The sequence below is a fragment of the Convolutriloba macropyga genome, chromosome 10 (assembly GCF_964194025.1).
Source record: "Convolutriloba macropyga chromosome 10, txConMacr16.3, whole genome shotgun sequence".
NCBI classification, from domain to species: Eukaryota; Metazoa; Xenacoelomorpha; order Acoela; family Convolutidae; genus Convolutriloba; species Convolutriloba macropyga.
The window spans coordinates 10,587,809-10,605,372 of record NC_134477.1 but is presented as its reverse complement, the minus strand read 5'-3'; the positions used below and the strand labels follow the sequence as shown (position 1 = coordinate 10,605,372).

At 33.2% G+C, this 17,564-nt stretch overlaps 1 protein-coding gene across 1 annotated transcript in view; it reads left to right on the top strand.

Annotated features, from left to right (window-relative positions):
• LOC142347914 (galactose-3-O-sulfotransferase 2-like) overlaps window positions 1–10,799 on the top strand; it is a 34,544-nt gene extending 23,745 nt beyond the window's left edge. Inside the window, exons 4-6 of the mRNA XM_075399078.1 lie at window positions 7,217–7,280; window positions 7,784–8,011; window positions 10,227–10,799. Coding sequence (XP_075255193.1) covers window positions 7,217–7,280; window positions 7,784–8,011; window positions 10,227–10,799 — 865 coding nt within the window. The remainder of the gene's footprint in view (window positions 1–7,216; window positions 7,281–7,783; window positions 8,012–10,226) is intronic.
• Window positions 10,800–17,564: the final 6,765 nt, after the last annotated feature.

Sequence of the window (17,564 nt, the reverse complement as noted above, 5' to 3'; positions counted from 1 at the left end):
AACTCGTAGTATCAATGCCATAAAAATTCAATAGCTTTCAACGGAAGCCAGTAAATACGCTAAAATGATGAAACGGCCAGGTTGTTTGCAATTCATATGTCATCAATAAACCATTACAACACGTTATTGACTAAGAAAACAACAACAAATACAGGCAAAAACGAAAAATTCAGTAAAAAAGTGCCTGAAGAAAGTGTCGAAGCAATTTAAATCATAACCTCTAACCTGAAAACTTTATCCATGATCCAATGGAAGTCTTCCTTAAACCAATGGAAACTAAACCAATCAGTATTAGGATAATTTGATAAGATATCAAAAGGAACCAAAAATAAGAAAAAGAATCAAAAAATTTAAAAATTATGAAAACCCGTGGCATTGAAGTCTTAAAACTATTAGGTAAAAAATAAAGCCGGAAACCAGATTAGGTAACAAGTCGGCAACGAGAACAAATAATGAGGCGAAATTCAAAAATGAATCATTATTTTTTGAACCAAGAAAATTCAAAAGTCTAAAAAAGCATTAGCTTTTAACTAAATGAGCCCTAACAAATTAAAAAAGTTATTACGAAACGAAAAGGACCTGTCTTTGGTCAGACTAACCCATAGAAACGGACTAAAGATGCAGAAAAACTCAAAAAATTAAGAACGATTTTTGAAAACACAAATTAATGATACCATTAAAATCATTAGCTATTATCTGAATATTATGTACTTTTAACTCAATTGTTACTTCTTCTATTTCCCTATTTCAGCTAAAGGATTTATACTGAGATACTAACTAAGTTTACCCGAGCCACATATGAAAACCATTGGGATCTGTTATTATGCGATTGTGTTGAAAGAAGAGAAAAAGAAAAAAAAATTGACCACTCAAAAAACGTATATAAAAACGCATAGTATGCAACAATTAAAACATCAGTGACATCAAATAAGTAGATATGTGGTTTTCTGAAATACAAGAAATTGGTCGTTACCTCTCAGTGATGAAAATAAGTTACAAGTTGACCAAAAGAACAACAAAAACTGAAAAATTTGAAAAAAATTGAAAATGCATATCATAAACTTTAAGATTATTCGCTATAAACTGAGTGCTTCGGGTAACATCATTATTTCAATCTTCAATTACAAGCTTATGCGACAAATCAGCAATTTACGGCTACCTAAAGAACAAAAAACCAGGAAAAAACAGTAAATTCAAGAAAAAAATAGAGCGAGAAAATTGTCGAAGGCATTAAAATGTGATTTTTTCACTAAATACTTTTCTATTTTCAAATAAATTTTTAACACAATTGAGATTCTTCGTTTTTATCAATGTGACTTCAAAAAATCACCAAATATGAACAAATACATTGGAACCAAGAAGTTTTTAAGAAAAATCGTAGTCTCAATGCCATAAAATTTCAATGGCTTTCAACGGAAGCCAGTAAATACGCTAAATTGATGGAATGGCCAGGTTGTTGGCAATTCATATGTTATCAATAAACCATTGCAACACGTTACTGAATAAGAAAACAACAACAAATACAGGCAAAAACGAAAAATTCATTAAAAAAGTGCCTGAAGAAAGTGTCGAAGCAATTTAAATCTTAAGCTCTAATCTGAAAACTTTATCCATTGGTCAATAAAAGTAAAGTCTTCCCTAACCAATGGGAACTAAACCAATCGGTATTAGGATAATTTGATAAGATTTCAAAAGGAACCAAAAATAAACAAAACCAACAAAAAATTTACAAATTATGAAAACCCGTGGAAGTCTTAAAACTATTAGGTAGAAATTAAAAACGGAAGCCAGATTAATTTGAAATGCAATAGAAAAGAAGGGGATCCTCTCTAACAGTTCACGAAAAAAGTTTAAGATTGGTTATCGTTTAAAAAATATATATTGAAAACATTTTAATGGACTTAACAGACATTAAAATCAATAGCTTTCAACGGATGTCAATGAATACGTCCCAATATGTCCTATGGGAAGAAAAGGATATTTGTCATGAACAGTGATTCAATAAAGCATCACGATAAGTCTTATGTCTATTAAAACAACAACAAAACCAGGCAAAAACCAAAAATTCAGTAGAGAAGTGCAAGAAGAAAGTGTCGAAGACATTTGAACCATAAGCTTTTGTCTGAAAACTTTATCATTGGTCCACTGAACGTATTTTTTAAGCCAATGGGAGCTATCAATATTTGCATATTGTGATATGAGTTCAAAGTAACCAATAAAACGAATATAACCACAAAAATTTAAAGAAATGAGATCCTGTGTCATTGAATTCCTATATCCAATAGTTAGTAGACAAAACCGCTAAACAGATAAAATTGGTTGCAGTAGGAAGGAAGACTGTCCTTTCATGACTGAGATTGACTTAGAGTTCACGAAAATAGGTATACGATTGGTTAAGGTTCAAAAAAATTTTCGAAAATTTATTCTTAAAATCAACTCAAAGCACTAGATATGTTCACTTAATTCTCATTACGGAACATATTGCACCTTTAGTCAAAGAGTTCATGCCATAGGACTCCAAAAAATTAGTCCATCCTCAAAAAGAAAATCAAATTTTCTTTTAAAATTACGAAAACTCAGTGTCGAAGCAAAAAAACAGGAGTAATTCCTTGAAAACGAATTTTTTTGTTCATTGGGCTTCATTTGACTGTAAAGAGGTTTGTCGCTAACGGAACCTCGATATGAAAAGTGATTAGTCTCTAGGTGATATAAAAATAACAAAAAAACTGAAAAGTTTTCTAAAAGAAGAGCTCTCAAACAGAATTCGATTTTTTTGATAGTGAACGCCCCTATGAGACCAGAACTAGTCTTTTTAATGCCTTCAGTCTAGCAGGAACGCACAATTGGTTCATTTTGGGGCAAGAAATGTAAATTTGAAATACTATTTTTATAGGAAAAATCTTAATTCGAAGAAAAGTTACATCAAAAGTGAACAAAATCATGCCAAATAACCCGTGTTTACACAAAAATTCAATCCTCGATAACTCCTCGAAAAAAAATGAAATTCAAAAAAATCTTTCTAATTCCATATTCTACGCTGGAACAGCTTTTTAATGATACCACTCACATTTCTCTACGATAAGAATATCGATTGGCCAAAATTGACTGAACAAAAAAACCCATTTGAGTATATAGTTCCTCCCCCCACACGTGGGTCGGAACAATAATTTGAAGGAAAAATAGGAACCCAGATTAAAAAATTTTACATTCGTGCACCGGTACCGATAAAAGCTACTTTGAAAAAAATTTAAGATCACTTAAAAGACTTAAGGATATGTGATTATAGTCAGACCATATTTAAAAAGAATTAAGGTACAAAAGTGGAAAGCAGCTCTAAAAATGAGGAAACTTACGCAAAATTTTGGTACCAGTTGAAGTTTTCTAGAGAAAAATCCACAAAAACACAACTCAGAATTTTAAACTTCAATAATTTTTAACAAGACAACTCGTGCGATCCTGCGCATAGGATAGAAATCCCATCAAAGACCAGAACAAGAAATGAAATAAGTCATTGATGAAAAAGTAACAAGCAGGAACGAAGGTGGAAAAAGTCAACTGCAAGCAATAGTTTTCGATTCGGAACGTTTTTTTAAGTAAAAAATGAGCTCTTTCATCATCTCTTAATCAATTTAGAGCCTTTTTCTTTCATATAGGGAGTTAAGATGTGCTGCATGATTCACTTTGAATGGTGCTGGCTTTTGTTTTTCTTTAATTAGTCTAATTCAGCGTAATTTTCATCAGAATTGGACGGTTTGTAAAGAAAAAAACTAGGGATCACTAAAGGTCGTCCGGTTGCAATTATTGAATTTTATACTAGTATTTGCTGCATGTTTATCTTATTTAGACCATCTGATTAGAATTCATAGTGCCTATGTTGCCGCCAATTCTGTTTTTTTCACATTCTTGTTTTTTTCTCTCCTCAGTTTTGTTTTTGCTTGTAGATTTACAGTTTGTAGTAATTAATCATTTTAATACTAAAATTTCTGCTAGCCACAGTCATTCTTTTCCGCTAACCATTTTCTGTTCCAGTTCAATTTTTCCAACGAGTTTTTTTGTTCATTGGGCTTCATTTGACTGTAAATGAGGTTTGTCGCTAACGGAACCTCGATATGAAAAGTGATTAGTCTCTAGGTGATATAAAAAAAAACAAAAAAATTGAGAAGTTTTCTAAAAGAAGAGCTCTCCAACAGAATTCGATTTTTTTGATAGTGAACGCCCCTATGAGACCAGAACTAGTGTTTTTAATGCCTTCAGTCTAGCAGGAACGCACAATTGGTTCATTTTGGGGCAAGAAATGTAATTTTGAAATGCTATTTTTATAGGAAATTTCTTAATTCGAAGAAAAGTTACACCAAAAGTGAACAAAATCATGCCAAATAACCCGTGTTCACACAAAAATTGAATCCTCGATAACTCCTCAAAAAAATGAAATTCAAAAAATCTTTCTAATTCCATATTCTACGCTGGAACAGCTTTTTAATGATACCACTCACATTTCTCTACGATGAGTATATCGATTGGCCAAAATTGACTGAACAAAAAAACCCATTTGAGTATATAGTTCCTCCCCCCACACGTGGATCGGAACAATAATTTGAAGGAAAAATAGGAACCCAGATTTAAAAATTTGACATTCGTGCACCGGTACCGATGAAAGCTACTTTGAAAAAAATTTAAGATCACTTAAAAGACTTAAGGATAAGTGATTATAGTCAGACCATATTTAAAAAGTATTAGGGTACAAAAGTGGAAAGCAGCTCTAAAAATGAGGAAACTTACGCAAAATTTTGGTACCAGTTGAAGTTTTCTAGAGAAAATTCCCCAAAACGCAACTCAGAATTTTAAACTTCGATAATCATTAACAAGACGACTCGTGCGATCCTGCGCATAGGATAGAAATCCCATCAAAGACCAGAACAAGAAATGAAACAGGCCATTGCTGAAAAAATAACAATCAGGAACGAAGGTGGAAAAAGTCAACTGCAAGCAATAGTTTTCGATTCGGAACGTTTTTTTAAAAAAAAAATGAGCCCTTTCATCATCTCCTGTTCAATTTAGAGCCGTTTTCTTTCATATAGGGATTTAAGGTGTTCTGCAAGTTTTTTCATTTGAGAAATAGGAGTTCAAATAATTCGCTTTGAATGGTGCTGGCTTTTGTTCTTCTTCAATTAGTCTAATTCAGCGTAATTTTCATCAGAATTGGACTGTTTGTAAAGAAAAAAAATAGGGATCACTAAAGGTGGTCAGGTTGCAATTATTGAATTTTTTACTAGTATTTGCTGCATGTTTATCTTATTAAGACCATCTGATTAGAATTCATAGTGCCTATGTTGCCGCCAATTCTGTTTTTTTTCACATTCTTGTTTTTTTTTCTCTCTCCTCAGTTTAGTTTTTGCTTGTAGATTTACAGTTTGTAGTAATTAATCATTGTAATACTAAAATTTCTGCTAGCCCCAGTCATTCTTTTCCGCTAACCATTTTTTCTGTTCCAGTTCAATTTTTCCAAGTTACCTGAGACAATTTTATTAACACTTGCATACAGAATATTTCATTTTGCGAGCATTTGGAGATATTTCTAAAAAACTGCAAGCAAAAATGGAAATTTTGTTCTCAATTCAACTACCTCTAAGAGAAACTCTTAAGAGAAAAATACTTTTAGAAAAAAAATCTTTTAATAAATATTGTTGCCCCTCAATTTGTCCGACAATATCGAAAATGCCGAAAAACAAAAAAAAACCTTTTTTCAGTCAAATTGTAATTCAAATACGAAAATATTTATAGCTCAAAAGAAGAAGTCGAAAAGAAGATTTTAAATGCACAATATTCTTTTGAACTTGAACTGTGATTGTCATCAGTTGTAAACTAATTGTTAAAAAACTCGAAACAAAAATTCAAAAACGAAACCAAAAGCACCACGTTTAGCTCCAAAACTTCAGATGTTGACTTGTTTAACCTTAAAGTCATCAATTTCAATTGAAATAATACTTATGGGAATTCTCAAGTCTGCTTCGGTACATGTGTCAACTTATCACCCTCGCATCTTGGATTCAGCGTCAAAAACACAAAGGCATAGAAAAAACAGTTCACAAACAATTAATATGACAATAATCAACGAAATGTAACATAAAGTACTGAACGGTTTGATTAAATTCCAGACAAATTCAACAAATTAATTTCAACTAAATCCAACTTCAAATCAAATAGGAAATTTGAAAGCGAATAGTCAAAGGAAAAAACAAACGTAATTGGATTCTAAACTCCATACTGTCAATACATTAAAAATTTAAGACAAACAAAGCAAATAAATCAAATTTAAAACATAAGAACAAAGAATTTTATTGAGTCATGGATGTCAAAAATAATAACACAAAATAAAGGATCTTTTTTTGCCTCAACTTAATGTTAACTTAATGCCTCAACTTAATGTCTCAACTTAATGTTAACGCCTCAACTTCTGGAATGACACAAAAAAGAGAAGATGCAACCATTATCAACATCTCTTTGACAAGTACTAACCAAAAAGAATAAGAGAGCGAGAGAAAGAGAAAGAGACAGAGAGAGAGAGAGAGAGAGAGAGAGAGAGAGAGAGAGAGAGCACTGATTCAGCTCAGCAGTGATTCAAATGCAAGGTGGTAAGATAAATGAACTTAAAAGTTTGCTAATATTACGCTTGCATTCTATGATTGTGATGTATTCAAAAGTTTTTCTCAATACAGGATGTCAACACCTTAATTAAAGATTGAAAACAAGACATATAATAGACAAGCAGAACCAAAAAGCAGACAATTGAAAGAGTTATTGTGAAATTTTTCTAATACTTATTTTTGAATTTGAAGCCTATGCTTAATTAGTTTTCTAAGGGTACTTTTCTGTCTATATGAAATGCCTACAAAAGTTTTGGCTGGAGAAAGAAAACGGCCAGTAACGTGTAGGTCCCCATTTGGTAAGTAATGTTGGAACAATAATTTCTATCTCTGGAATGAAATTCTGATACTGTTTTATACAAGAATGACCCCGGCCAGGAATAAATATCAACATGTTACAATAATTTTTTAAATAATAATCGGTGATATTTGGACGCAAAGTAAAACTGAGAAACTACAAAAAAAATTAAAAATTCAGATGTTTAATCCCAAATTGAGAAAATTTTAAATAATTTTGACGATCTTTTCGTGTCTGACTCAATTTACAATTTGAATTGAATCCTTGTTTTCAGGTACAAATCGAAGGCTCAATTTAAACTCAGCTTGCCTTCGAGGAAAACGTCATCAAAATTCGATGTAAGTATTGGTGCAGATAAACCTATAACAACTTTTTTTCTGACGAAGATTTACTCGAATTTTGCAAAATTTGGAATAAATTGAAATTATCCTTTCGAGAGACCCTCACTTGAGAACCAAAAAATGTAAAATTGCTGTGAAAATTGTGCTGCTGCTGTGTTATTCTGATGGTGGTCCTTTATTTTGAGATTAACAATTAATTTATAAGCAAATAAATTCTTTGAATTGTGGTTACATCATAGCAGAAAGAATTAAATAGAAATAAAACGGATGAGAAATATTACTAAATTGAATTGAATTCATTGAGTTGAAATCCATTAAATTGAAAATTTGAATTGAAATCCATTTAATTGTGGCTACATAATAACAAAAAGAAAAAATTTAATAGAAAAGAATCAGAATGAAATCTCCTCTTCGAACTTCAATGAGTAATAAAAACTGAAATTTATTAAAAGTTGAAATATCTGCATTTGATTAGTCCTGTTAGACGTCTATTATTTAAGATGATGACTCTACACACAATGTACAACTACGGGTACTGGGACACTCTAATGGAACACCCCTTTCACCTCATCGGACTAGCCAGAGAACCCCTCGCACAATTCCTGTCTTTCTTCAGCTACTACAAACTATCGTCCAAAATTACCCGGAATTTCAGAGTGACCGAAAAAGAATCTTTTGACTTCTTTCTGAACAATTTTGATAAGGCGATATTTCCTCAGTTATCATCGGTAAGGATTTATTTTAATCAAAAATTAAAATTAATCAGAATTACGACCAGAATTTTTATATGTACAAAGGTTTACATGCGCCGATATTGACTCTGTATCTAGATGTTTTAAAATTCAGCATCAAAATCCCAAGTAGATCTGAACTTTCATCTGAAAAGGAAACATTAATCAACACGTGATCACAGTTCTATAAACAAAATTTTGTCATAAAATTTAAAAACTAATGTTCTATTCTAAGTTCACTAAAATTGAAACCAGTGTTGAAAATCCCGTGCAATTGAAAACCTTTATAAATTTTGAAATATTTGCTGTCCAACAATTGCAGGAAACTTTGTTGAGGAACGCACTAGATAAAAGTAAGGTACATTAGCATCCGTCGCGATGTTGTTAAAGGCACTTTTAAGAGGTGAGTAAGTTTAATAGAATTTGTAAGTGAATTCCGTGCTCTGGTCTTATTACATGGATGAGAACGTTTTGATTAAATCTTTGCAGCAATCGAGCATTTTTTGAGCCGTTTTATGGTAATCTCAAATATGGGTAAATTTTTAGGTAAAGATTGTTTTAATTTTACCTCAGCATAGTTGAGGTAAAAAATTACTTAAGACATAATCTAAGTGAAAATTTTTTCAAAACCAATTCTCCGTACGATTTGGTTCTCTAAAATTTTTATTTGGTGTAATCTAGTGGAATAAAAAGATATATTAATGCCAAGACTCTTTATATCAATTTTTTTAAAGTTTTTATTGCAGTCGTTTTGTCTTTATGTTTGGAAGTAACTTTTTCTGGGCTCAGTTTGTCTTTTTCTGTCGCTATTATCTATAAAGTCTGCAAATAAAAAAAACTGTTTTCCTTATGTTTTGCAAATTAAAGTTACCCAGCAACATTTTTCAGAACTATCAAATCACTCTGGTCGATTAGGAAAGTGTATGTTCAGAAATTTTGCAAGATATCACAAGCTGAACTTTCGGTCTGGCAAAATCTTGCAGTTTTTAACTTTTTTTCAATAATATTCAAATTACGGCTCTAAATTAAACAGTTTTGTGTATCGTCACTATAGGATTGCCTAATGCATTCAATTGATTTTACAAATAAAACAGATGTTAAAGAAATAGGTAAAGAAAAGAAGAGCGAATTGAAACAATAAAATGAAAATTTAATTGAAAAAGAAAAGGAGTGTTTTCATAACTTAATAACGTTGAGTTGATATCGCTGATCTAAAGATGACACTTGAAAAAAAATAAAAACGCATTTTTTAAGAACCGTTATGATTAAAAAAACAGAGATCAGTCTCCAATAATTTGTATTACGGCAAAAACTATTGCCATGAATTGTAACTAAAAGAGCTGAATGAGATGTAGCTTTTACTAACCGAACTCCTAAAAGCAAGAGTTCATATCTTTATAAAAAAAATATTGTTTCTTCGTTTTTGGTCAAATTATATTGTGTTACAAAAACTGAGCAATTATATCCCACTCCTTTTCTACAGCAAATAATAGAATTTTAGAATGAATTCACCAATCAGTGTTGAGCTCGACAGTAAGCAAACTGGAAAGAATCTTACAAGGTGACCTTAGTCTTGCAAGATCTTACAAGACCACCCAGGTCGAGGTTTTTGCGTAAATTTTTGTAAGAAATGCTGCGAATGCGGCGAGTTTTTGTAAGAAATGCGGTGATTGCGGTGAATGCGGTGAAAATAAATATTTCACCGCATTTCACCGCAATTCTTACAATAATTCACCGCATTTCTTACAAAAATTTACCGCATTTTCTTTCCAACGTTTGCTCAATCTGATTTAAATTCACAAGAAATAGCGAGTAATTAAGTGACAGTTGGCGCAGTGGAATAAGCGGTCGAAGGCATGCAGGAGGTCAGAGGTGTGAACCTTTGTGTGGTCGCTTCTTTTTTGAAAGAATGCTGAGAACGCGGTGAAAATAAATGATTCATCGCGATTCACCGCAAAAAGGTGAAAGAAATACGCGGTGAAATTTTTTTTCCACCGCATTTCACCGTATTTCTTACAAAAATTCACCACCAAACCTTTGTCTCGAAAGATATAGCAGAAAAATGCTTTCTTCTTGCAAGATCTTATAAGACAAACTTTTATCACAAGAATCTTGTAAGATCTTAGAAAGTTGCTTGTTGTTCCCGACTGGGGTAAGCCCACAAATTTATTTTTATTACTAACGTGATTACTGATTACTTTATTTGTTTCAGCTGTTCAACTTTGCTTCACTTCGAAATACTATGTTATACGATTACGGCGCTAGTAACCTTTCTACATCATCGGTTGCGATGGAAAATTACATTGATCAAATAATCAACAACTTCACCGTGATTATAATCCAAGATCAATTCGACGAAAGCCTGGTTGTTTTGAAAAACAAATTGTGCTGGGACTGGTCCGATATTATGTATGTTTCGGCTAATAAAGGTCACTACAAATTTGACAAAACGAATGAAACTCTAATGAACGAAAGACGCAAAAAACACGTCAATTTTTCACCGTACGATTATCAGTTTTACGAGAAAGCTTTGAAAAAGTTGGAAACTGAAAAACGAAATGTTAACCAATTCGAGTTACAGTTAGAAGAATTTAGAAAAACTAAAGATAAAGTTACAAAATGGTGCAGTAGTCAAAATTTTATTGGTCTCTACGTTTTTGAAATTGAAACAAACTACACAAAGTCACGCACAACAACGTTTAGTCGCAATGATTGTAAACATATGCAAATAAATGTTCTGGATTTTATTGACGAGGTTTTGGAGAAACGATATGGAATAAAGTAACGCAACCTGGGTCGAACAACCTTCCGAAAGTTATATGTATGAAATACGCTGAAAGTCGCCAAAAAAGCAATTTTCAGCTATAAATTGTTTTATAATTTTTCAGCAGTTTTCAGCACATTAAGCGGATAAATTTGTCAGATTTATCCGATGAAAACATTATTTCGTAATAAGCTGTCACCGCATTTCATACAATAATTCTGCGCATCTCTTGCAATATTTCAGCGCTTTCCAACGCAGTTCTTATATCAATCTCCACACTTTTCTTATACAATTTTCAACGCATCTCCTTAAGCATTTTTCAGCGCATCTCTTGAATGATTTCCACCCTCTATGTCCATTTCTTTCATAATTATTCGCTCACAGATTGACCGGGGATCATATTTGCCTTTGTTGCCCAGGTTGGGTTGCACGACTCAAGCAAGTTCTAATCAGACCAACAAGGGCCGTGCACAGCGGGTAAAGAGCGACCCATCGAAAGAATCTGTCATCGGGGCTACGGTCTAGAAAATCTGATCAGCGCCGTATCCAAACTCTATGTGGTCTGTTTAGGACAGTACCTGGGATCTTAAAGATCTGATCAGGGTACGACCTGCGATCTGGAAAGTATGACCAGGACCCCACCAGGAGTCTTCACAGTCTCATTAAAGCAGACTAGAGTGTGGTCAGTCTGGAGATCTGAATTATCTGAACGGAGCCTTTTCCCGAGCTGATACGATCTGATCAGAAATCTTCGCAGAGTCTAGATATTCTGATCAGAACCAAGCAGTCCAGCCGCGCAAAACAGCCAGTCCTTTATGAAATAAGTATTATATAGGCCCTGACTGTGAGCTTCTTTTTTGAAAAAAAAATCGATGAAGGGCTTACAAACATATATAGAGAGAGCGTTATTTTGACTTTTCTGGGGAAAAAATGCATTTTAAAAATTGTCATTTCCGCTTCAATGATTAAAGTTTTAGTGTGGGAACAAACCAAGAGCGCTACCCAAGTACCTTTGGCTCCCCATAGGAAACCCATCTATGTCTGATCAGAGACAATTTCAGTCCAGATGGTCTGATAACCTCTGTCCGCGACACAAGTTAATCCGATCAAAGCTGGCTTATGCCTTGAACCTCAAATTGAGTGGTCAATTGATAAACCATACCATTGATGTCTATCGATTTTTTAACAGCTAATCTGTATAACCACAAAATTGTTTACTAAATCTATTTGCCATTCAAATAAAAATTTATTTACAGTTCGTTTTCACTACCATGGTCTTCATTTTCATTTTCAGCCCGTGGTGAACAGTCCTGCTAATAATAAACCAAGCATTTATGGTTCCGCATATACAACAACTCCTGAGTATGGTCGTGCAATGATAACTAAGAATCATTTAAACTTTAATTGATGCCTGAAGTCATGTATGATACTTGAATGAATACTAAAAATCATAAAAGCTCTTTGTACGGTAGAAGAAAATTATCCAAAAAAATTTTTCTAGCCAGATTCAAAACATTGGGCCAGATAAATGCAATGAAAAACATTTTTCAGACACTGATTGTATAGACAATTTTTCATATATGACCTGGCTTGTTTGTATAATTAGAATGAACTTAGCATCTTCACAGCGAGAAACTAATTTGATGCTGTAAAACAGTAAAAACTACAAATTAATATATAGTATAAAATTTTCTTCAATACTGATAAAAACTTGAGTCATAATTAAATATCAAGCAAAGTAGGGAAGGCAAGAAAATTCGTTTTCAGGAATCATTTGGCGCTTAGGAAGTTCAGGCACCAGAATTTAAATAAATGTGACCATTTTCTCTCTCGAAAAAGTCTTCAGACATATTCACGAATGACAAATAACGAACTGCAAATTTTCAATCATAGTAAATAGAACTTTATGACATTTGAGCCAATTAATATGCTTAAGGCAAACTAAAGTTGGGGGCGTAGGCGGGTTTCAAGATTTGCTTTAAAATTTAGTCTCCGTTTGGTTTTTTTTATTTTGTTAGTTTTTCAGCATAGAGATAAATACAACGATTTTGATCAAAGTTTTCAAATAATAAACGTAGACTGAATGAAGGAAACTTATGCAATCCAAAATTGGAAAAAGCTGCTTAAGAATTGACTTCGTTCTCTTCTTTGTTGTTTGATAACAAAAAAATCGTTGGAAATTTTTTCAATTTTGAACCAAGATTTTTTTGTTAGTTTTAGCTTGGTGTAATTTGAGTTTATTATCAGCTGCAAATTTTTGTTTCTCGGCAGCTTTTTAAATAAATCCGGCGCGATTGTTAAGAAGTATCCTCGTTTTAAGTAAATCTGAAATTCTGCATTGAAAAACAGAGAAAAGCTCACATGCAACCTTCTTTGGCAGCTTTTATATAAACAATCCACGTTTCAGAGTATCCCATGTTTTCAGTTTCATATGAAAAACGTATAGTTTTTTTTGAGAGATGATTGGTATTTTTTTATTTTTTGAATCATATCTGAAAATGTAGTCATCTTTTTTTTGCGACTTTTTTTTCAACAATTCAATGTGAACTTCTAACACCCTGGATATTTGAATACTGCCGCATGTTATTCTCTGCTGGTATACTGCGGGATTATGAGTTCAAGCAATTTTGTTCATAGCTTGAACTTTGATTGAATTCTTTGTCAACCCATTTACTGCTGATTTTGAATTTTGGGCAGCTGCATTACAAATATTTATCTTTTATGGTAACGTACAATATTCAGTATACTATGAAAAATACAAGTTCAAAAAACCTCTTCTGCAAAACTCTATATTTTTTTGTATGAATCACAAAGAAAATTGTGTGTTGTCACAAGATTTTTCGGATGAAATTAACACACGAGAAAGTGACCGATTAGATGAAAAATCCTGTAAATTTAACTCGATTTTTTTTGTGTAGGAACAAATGAATGTGAGAAGTTGTAAACCGTTAACAACCTAGCTTGACCCTTCATTATACTCCTCAACTCATGCCAAAACATCAGTGCTATATAAAGTTACAGTACACCCCCACCTTCTGATTTACCAATCATTCAATCGCCGCATATACAATTTAACCCCGCCTACTCTTGACTCACAGAGACTCACATTTAGACATGCACTATAACCCATACGTGTAATAGCGACTGCTAATTTTGTTCGGATTACTGCATGAAAAAAACAATGTGCATTAGTTTTAATGGCATTGGTTAAATTGTTTTGTAACCAGCCCCTCATCGTAGTAAATACATATTATGAGGTAGTTCTTTAATTTTTTGGGTGGGGACTATTTTGAGAAATGCCAAAAAACTAAAAACAACAACGGAAAAACTTCAATAAACAATATCAAACTTTGACATGATTTCATTTCCGGGTTGAAGTCAGCCATCCCTGGTTGACTTTTCGTTATTTCTTATAAGAATCACATATGATTTCTTCATGTCCATTTCTGATTTCTTAGCACGATCCCAGTATGAAACACGAGAAATCATATATGATTCTTGTTTGATTACTAAGAAATCATATATGATTCTAGAATGAATCATACACCTTTTTTATGTTTTCATTTTTAGCAATCAGGAATCACTTATGTCCTTCCCCGGCATTACTTTGTGATCCGCCAAAAGACTCTGAAATGCAAAAGTTATTACAAAAATGGTTGCTAAGTGAGCGAATAAGTCTATCTATATGCCTAGATATCATTTTCCAAATGCGTATGATATATAAAATTATTGTTTTTGCTCCTTGCAAAAATGTTTTCGCTCCTTGCATGTGCGCTCGAATAAATTGACTTAAATGTTGTTATCTCAACTTCAATTCAGAAAATTCAGGGGAAAGCTAGTTTCTACTATTTTAAATCATCTTTCAAGATTTTCAAGATAATCATACACCAATAAAAAAATACTGATGAAGGAGTGATATTACTGATGAAGGAAAGAAAATAGACCTTTACAGAGTAATGATAATAAATTTAAATAGATACATTTTTGCAATATCCAAATTGCATTAATTTTTTGTCAATTTCAATTGTTTTTTTCTATTCAGTACATCATTTTGTTGAAATTGCTATTCATTTTTACCTCATTTCGGCTGCAATTTCAATAATTTTTTCATGAACGAGTGAATCTCTAAATTCATCAATTGGCAGTTTGTAGCTGTGAAATTTGTAATCCCTGATTTTGAGAACTTCGATTCAAACCCAATCTTTCCCATTTTTGACCGGTAAGCATTTTTGGAGCACCATAACAATATTTCCTCTTTCAAAGTTCTGAAATCTTTCAGTTGTTCTTCAAAGTTGCTGATTTTACTGATATCGTTTTGCAACTTGTTCTGCGATTTTTCGTACAACACGTAGTCATAAGGCGAGAATTTTTGATGCAAATTTCTTCTTATTTCGAATAAAGTTGTGTTTATGACGTCAAACTTGTAAGAGCCACGATTGACTGAAACGTACATTATATCAGACCAATCCCAGCATAGTTTGTTTTTCAAAACCACTAAGCTTTCGTCAAACTTTTCTTGTATCAGTATGACTGTAAAATTGCTGATAATGTCGTCGATGTATTTCAGCATTAAAGTAGAGTTGTCATAATACGCTTCAGCGCCAAAGTCTCTGAGCATTGTATTTTTGAGAGGAAAACCCCTGCTCTCGAATTTCTGAAACAAAAACAATTATATCTGTTTTTCTGCTTCATTTTGAGTTTTTCGTTCTCAAAAAATTTGGTGTCTCCAGACAGGATTAACAGTACTAGCGAAAACAAAGTTTTTGAGAACCTTGAAAAAATGGTGACGGTTGAACAGAAGAAAAATTGAGCAATCAGAGACTCCGATTTCTATATTCAGAAATATTTTTCATTCTATATTCGTTAAGGCATATGCAAGTTTGCCAGATCCAGCGACTTAGGAAGAGATCCTATCAACATAAACCGACTAACGTCGGAAATAATTGCTCTCGAATGACAGAGAAACTTATTTGAAGGGATGTAGCCTAGATAAATTTTTCTTTATGGGTGCAAAAATATCAACGAAGTTCGGGTACGAATACCGTCCTCCTTAACTCAATTGTATCACCTGGACAGAGGCATTAACCAATCGGCTTGTCGTCTTCTTTCTAACTTTCTAATAATCGCATTCATTTGAACCACAAATTTTTTTTTCGGAGTGAAGGCAATTGAGCTCACACAAAAATGAAGATGAAAAACATAACAAGTCAGGAGAAGTCAAAGATTATTCTGGAGAAGTACCCAAAAAACGGTCAATCTAAAAATCTGCATTAAAAAGACGCACACGTTTACATGAATTGCTTCTCGTTCGAGAGCAACTAATCACAGTAAAGGTGTTCAGTATTCCTTATAAAATACAGGAACGGCAACAACGAGTACGATCTTCTCATAGCTCGAACATTGTCTTTTCAAGAGTGAATTATTAATAAATAAAATTTTGTACTTTTTTTCTGTGAATGTGTCAACATCTACCAGCAGCAACAAACCAGCGTCAGTCTAACTTCGAAAGAAATTAGAATTTCCTCAAAGAAACCTAAAAACTGAATTCTTAAGATAAATAAGTTGTGCTAAGTAGGCTACTCTCCGCATTTGTTCGACTGAATGACATTAGTTAACAAAATTCTTCCATCATTTCATCAGCTACGAGTTTTTTTTATTTGGTTTGATTGTAGAATGCTTTATTTATCTATTCATAATAGCACAGTTCGTTTTCAGTAAAAAGTCAAAAACACTGAAAAAATTAAACCGTCAATCCCGTTGATTACGTTATACCGACTAGCAAAATTTAACTTTGTAATTAAAGTTCTTGCCTGTAGCTTCAACACGTTGGTTTGAGCTAACGCCAAGCATCAAACTTGGGTCAAGCTGAAGACCAGCGGCCAAGACTTTGGTCGAACTTCAGTCCAGCATCAATAGCATGATCGCGCTAAACTCGAGTTGAACGCTTATTTCTAGCTAAAGGCTTTTCATGGGCTGTTTGAGTCGAGCATGGTCTTTTCAAACTTTTTTGGCCGAACTTGGTCATTTGATAAGTTGCGGTCTAAACTTGGGTGTTGTTGCAGACTTTACGATGCCATATTTTCTTATAGACAGTGCTAGATTTCAAACTTGCGAATTCATATTTCAAGCAAGGTTACACGACTCATGCTATTGACACTTAAAAAATCTGGCTTGCATCTCGAGCCGATGAGCGGTTTTCAATTAGTGCCAGTTTTTTCAACGACTTCATCAGAGTCACATAGCCTATACATCAAAGTTAGTAACGGATTTGTATCGACTTTATATGCAAACTGGTCATTTTGTAGATTGTTAAAGAGTATAAAACCTGCAGCACACCAAGGTTTCTTAACCCTCCCACCGCGCACCCACCGCACTCACCTGCTACGCAGTGGAAACCCAAATAATGATGTACTTATTTCAAATAAATAATTGCTGTAATCCAAAATAAATAAATAAAAAATGCCCCCCCCCAGCTTAGTGAATATAGTTTTTACATCCGCAGTGAACGAACGCGCTATTATTTACATAGAAACTTGCTTTATAACATTTCATAATTTGTCTGTGGGAGGCATGAAAACAATGAGGGGGATAATGAGAGGGCGATACATCCTCATTTTTCTTCTATGTGCATCTAATTGTATAACGTAAATATATTTTAGTAATTCTAAATGAAATGGGTGGGGGGGGGGGGGGGTGGGAGGGAGTGAAAAAAATCTCCAAACCCCAAACCTGCCGCTTGGGCAAAAAAGTTACTCATCTCAATGAGTTTAGGTAAGTAGTAAGATA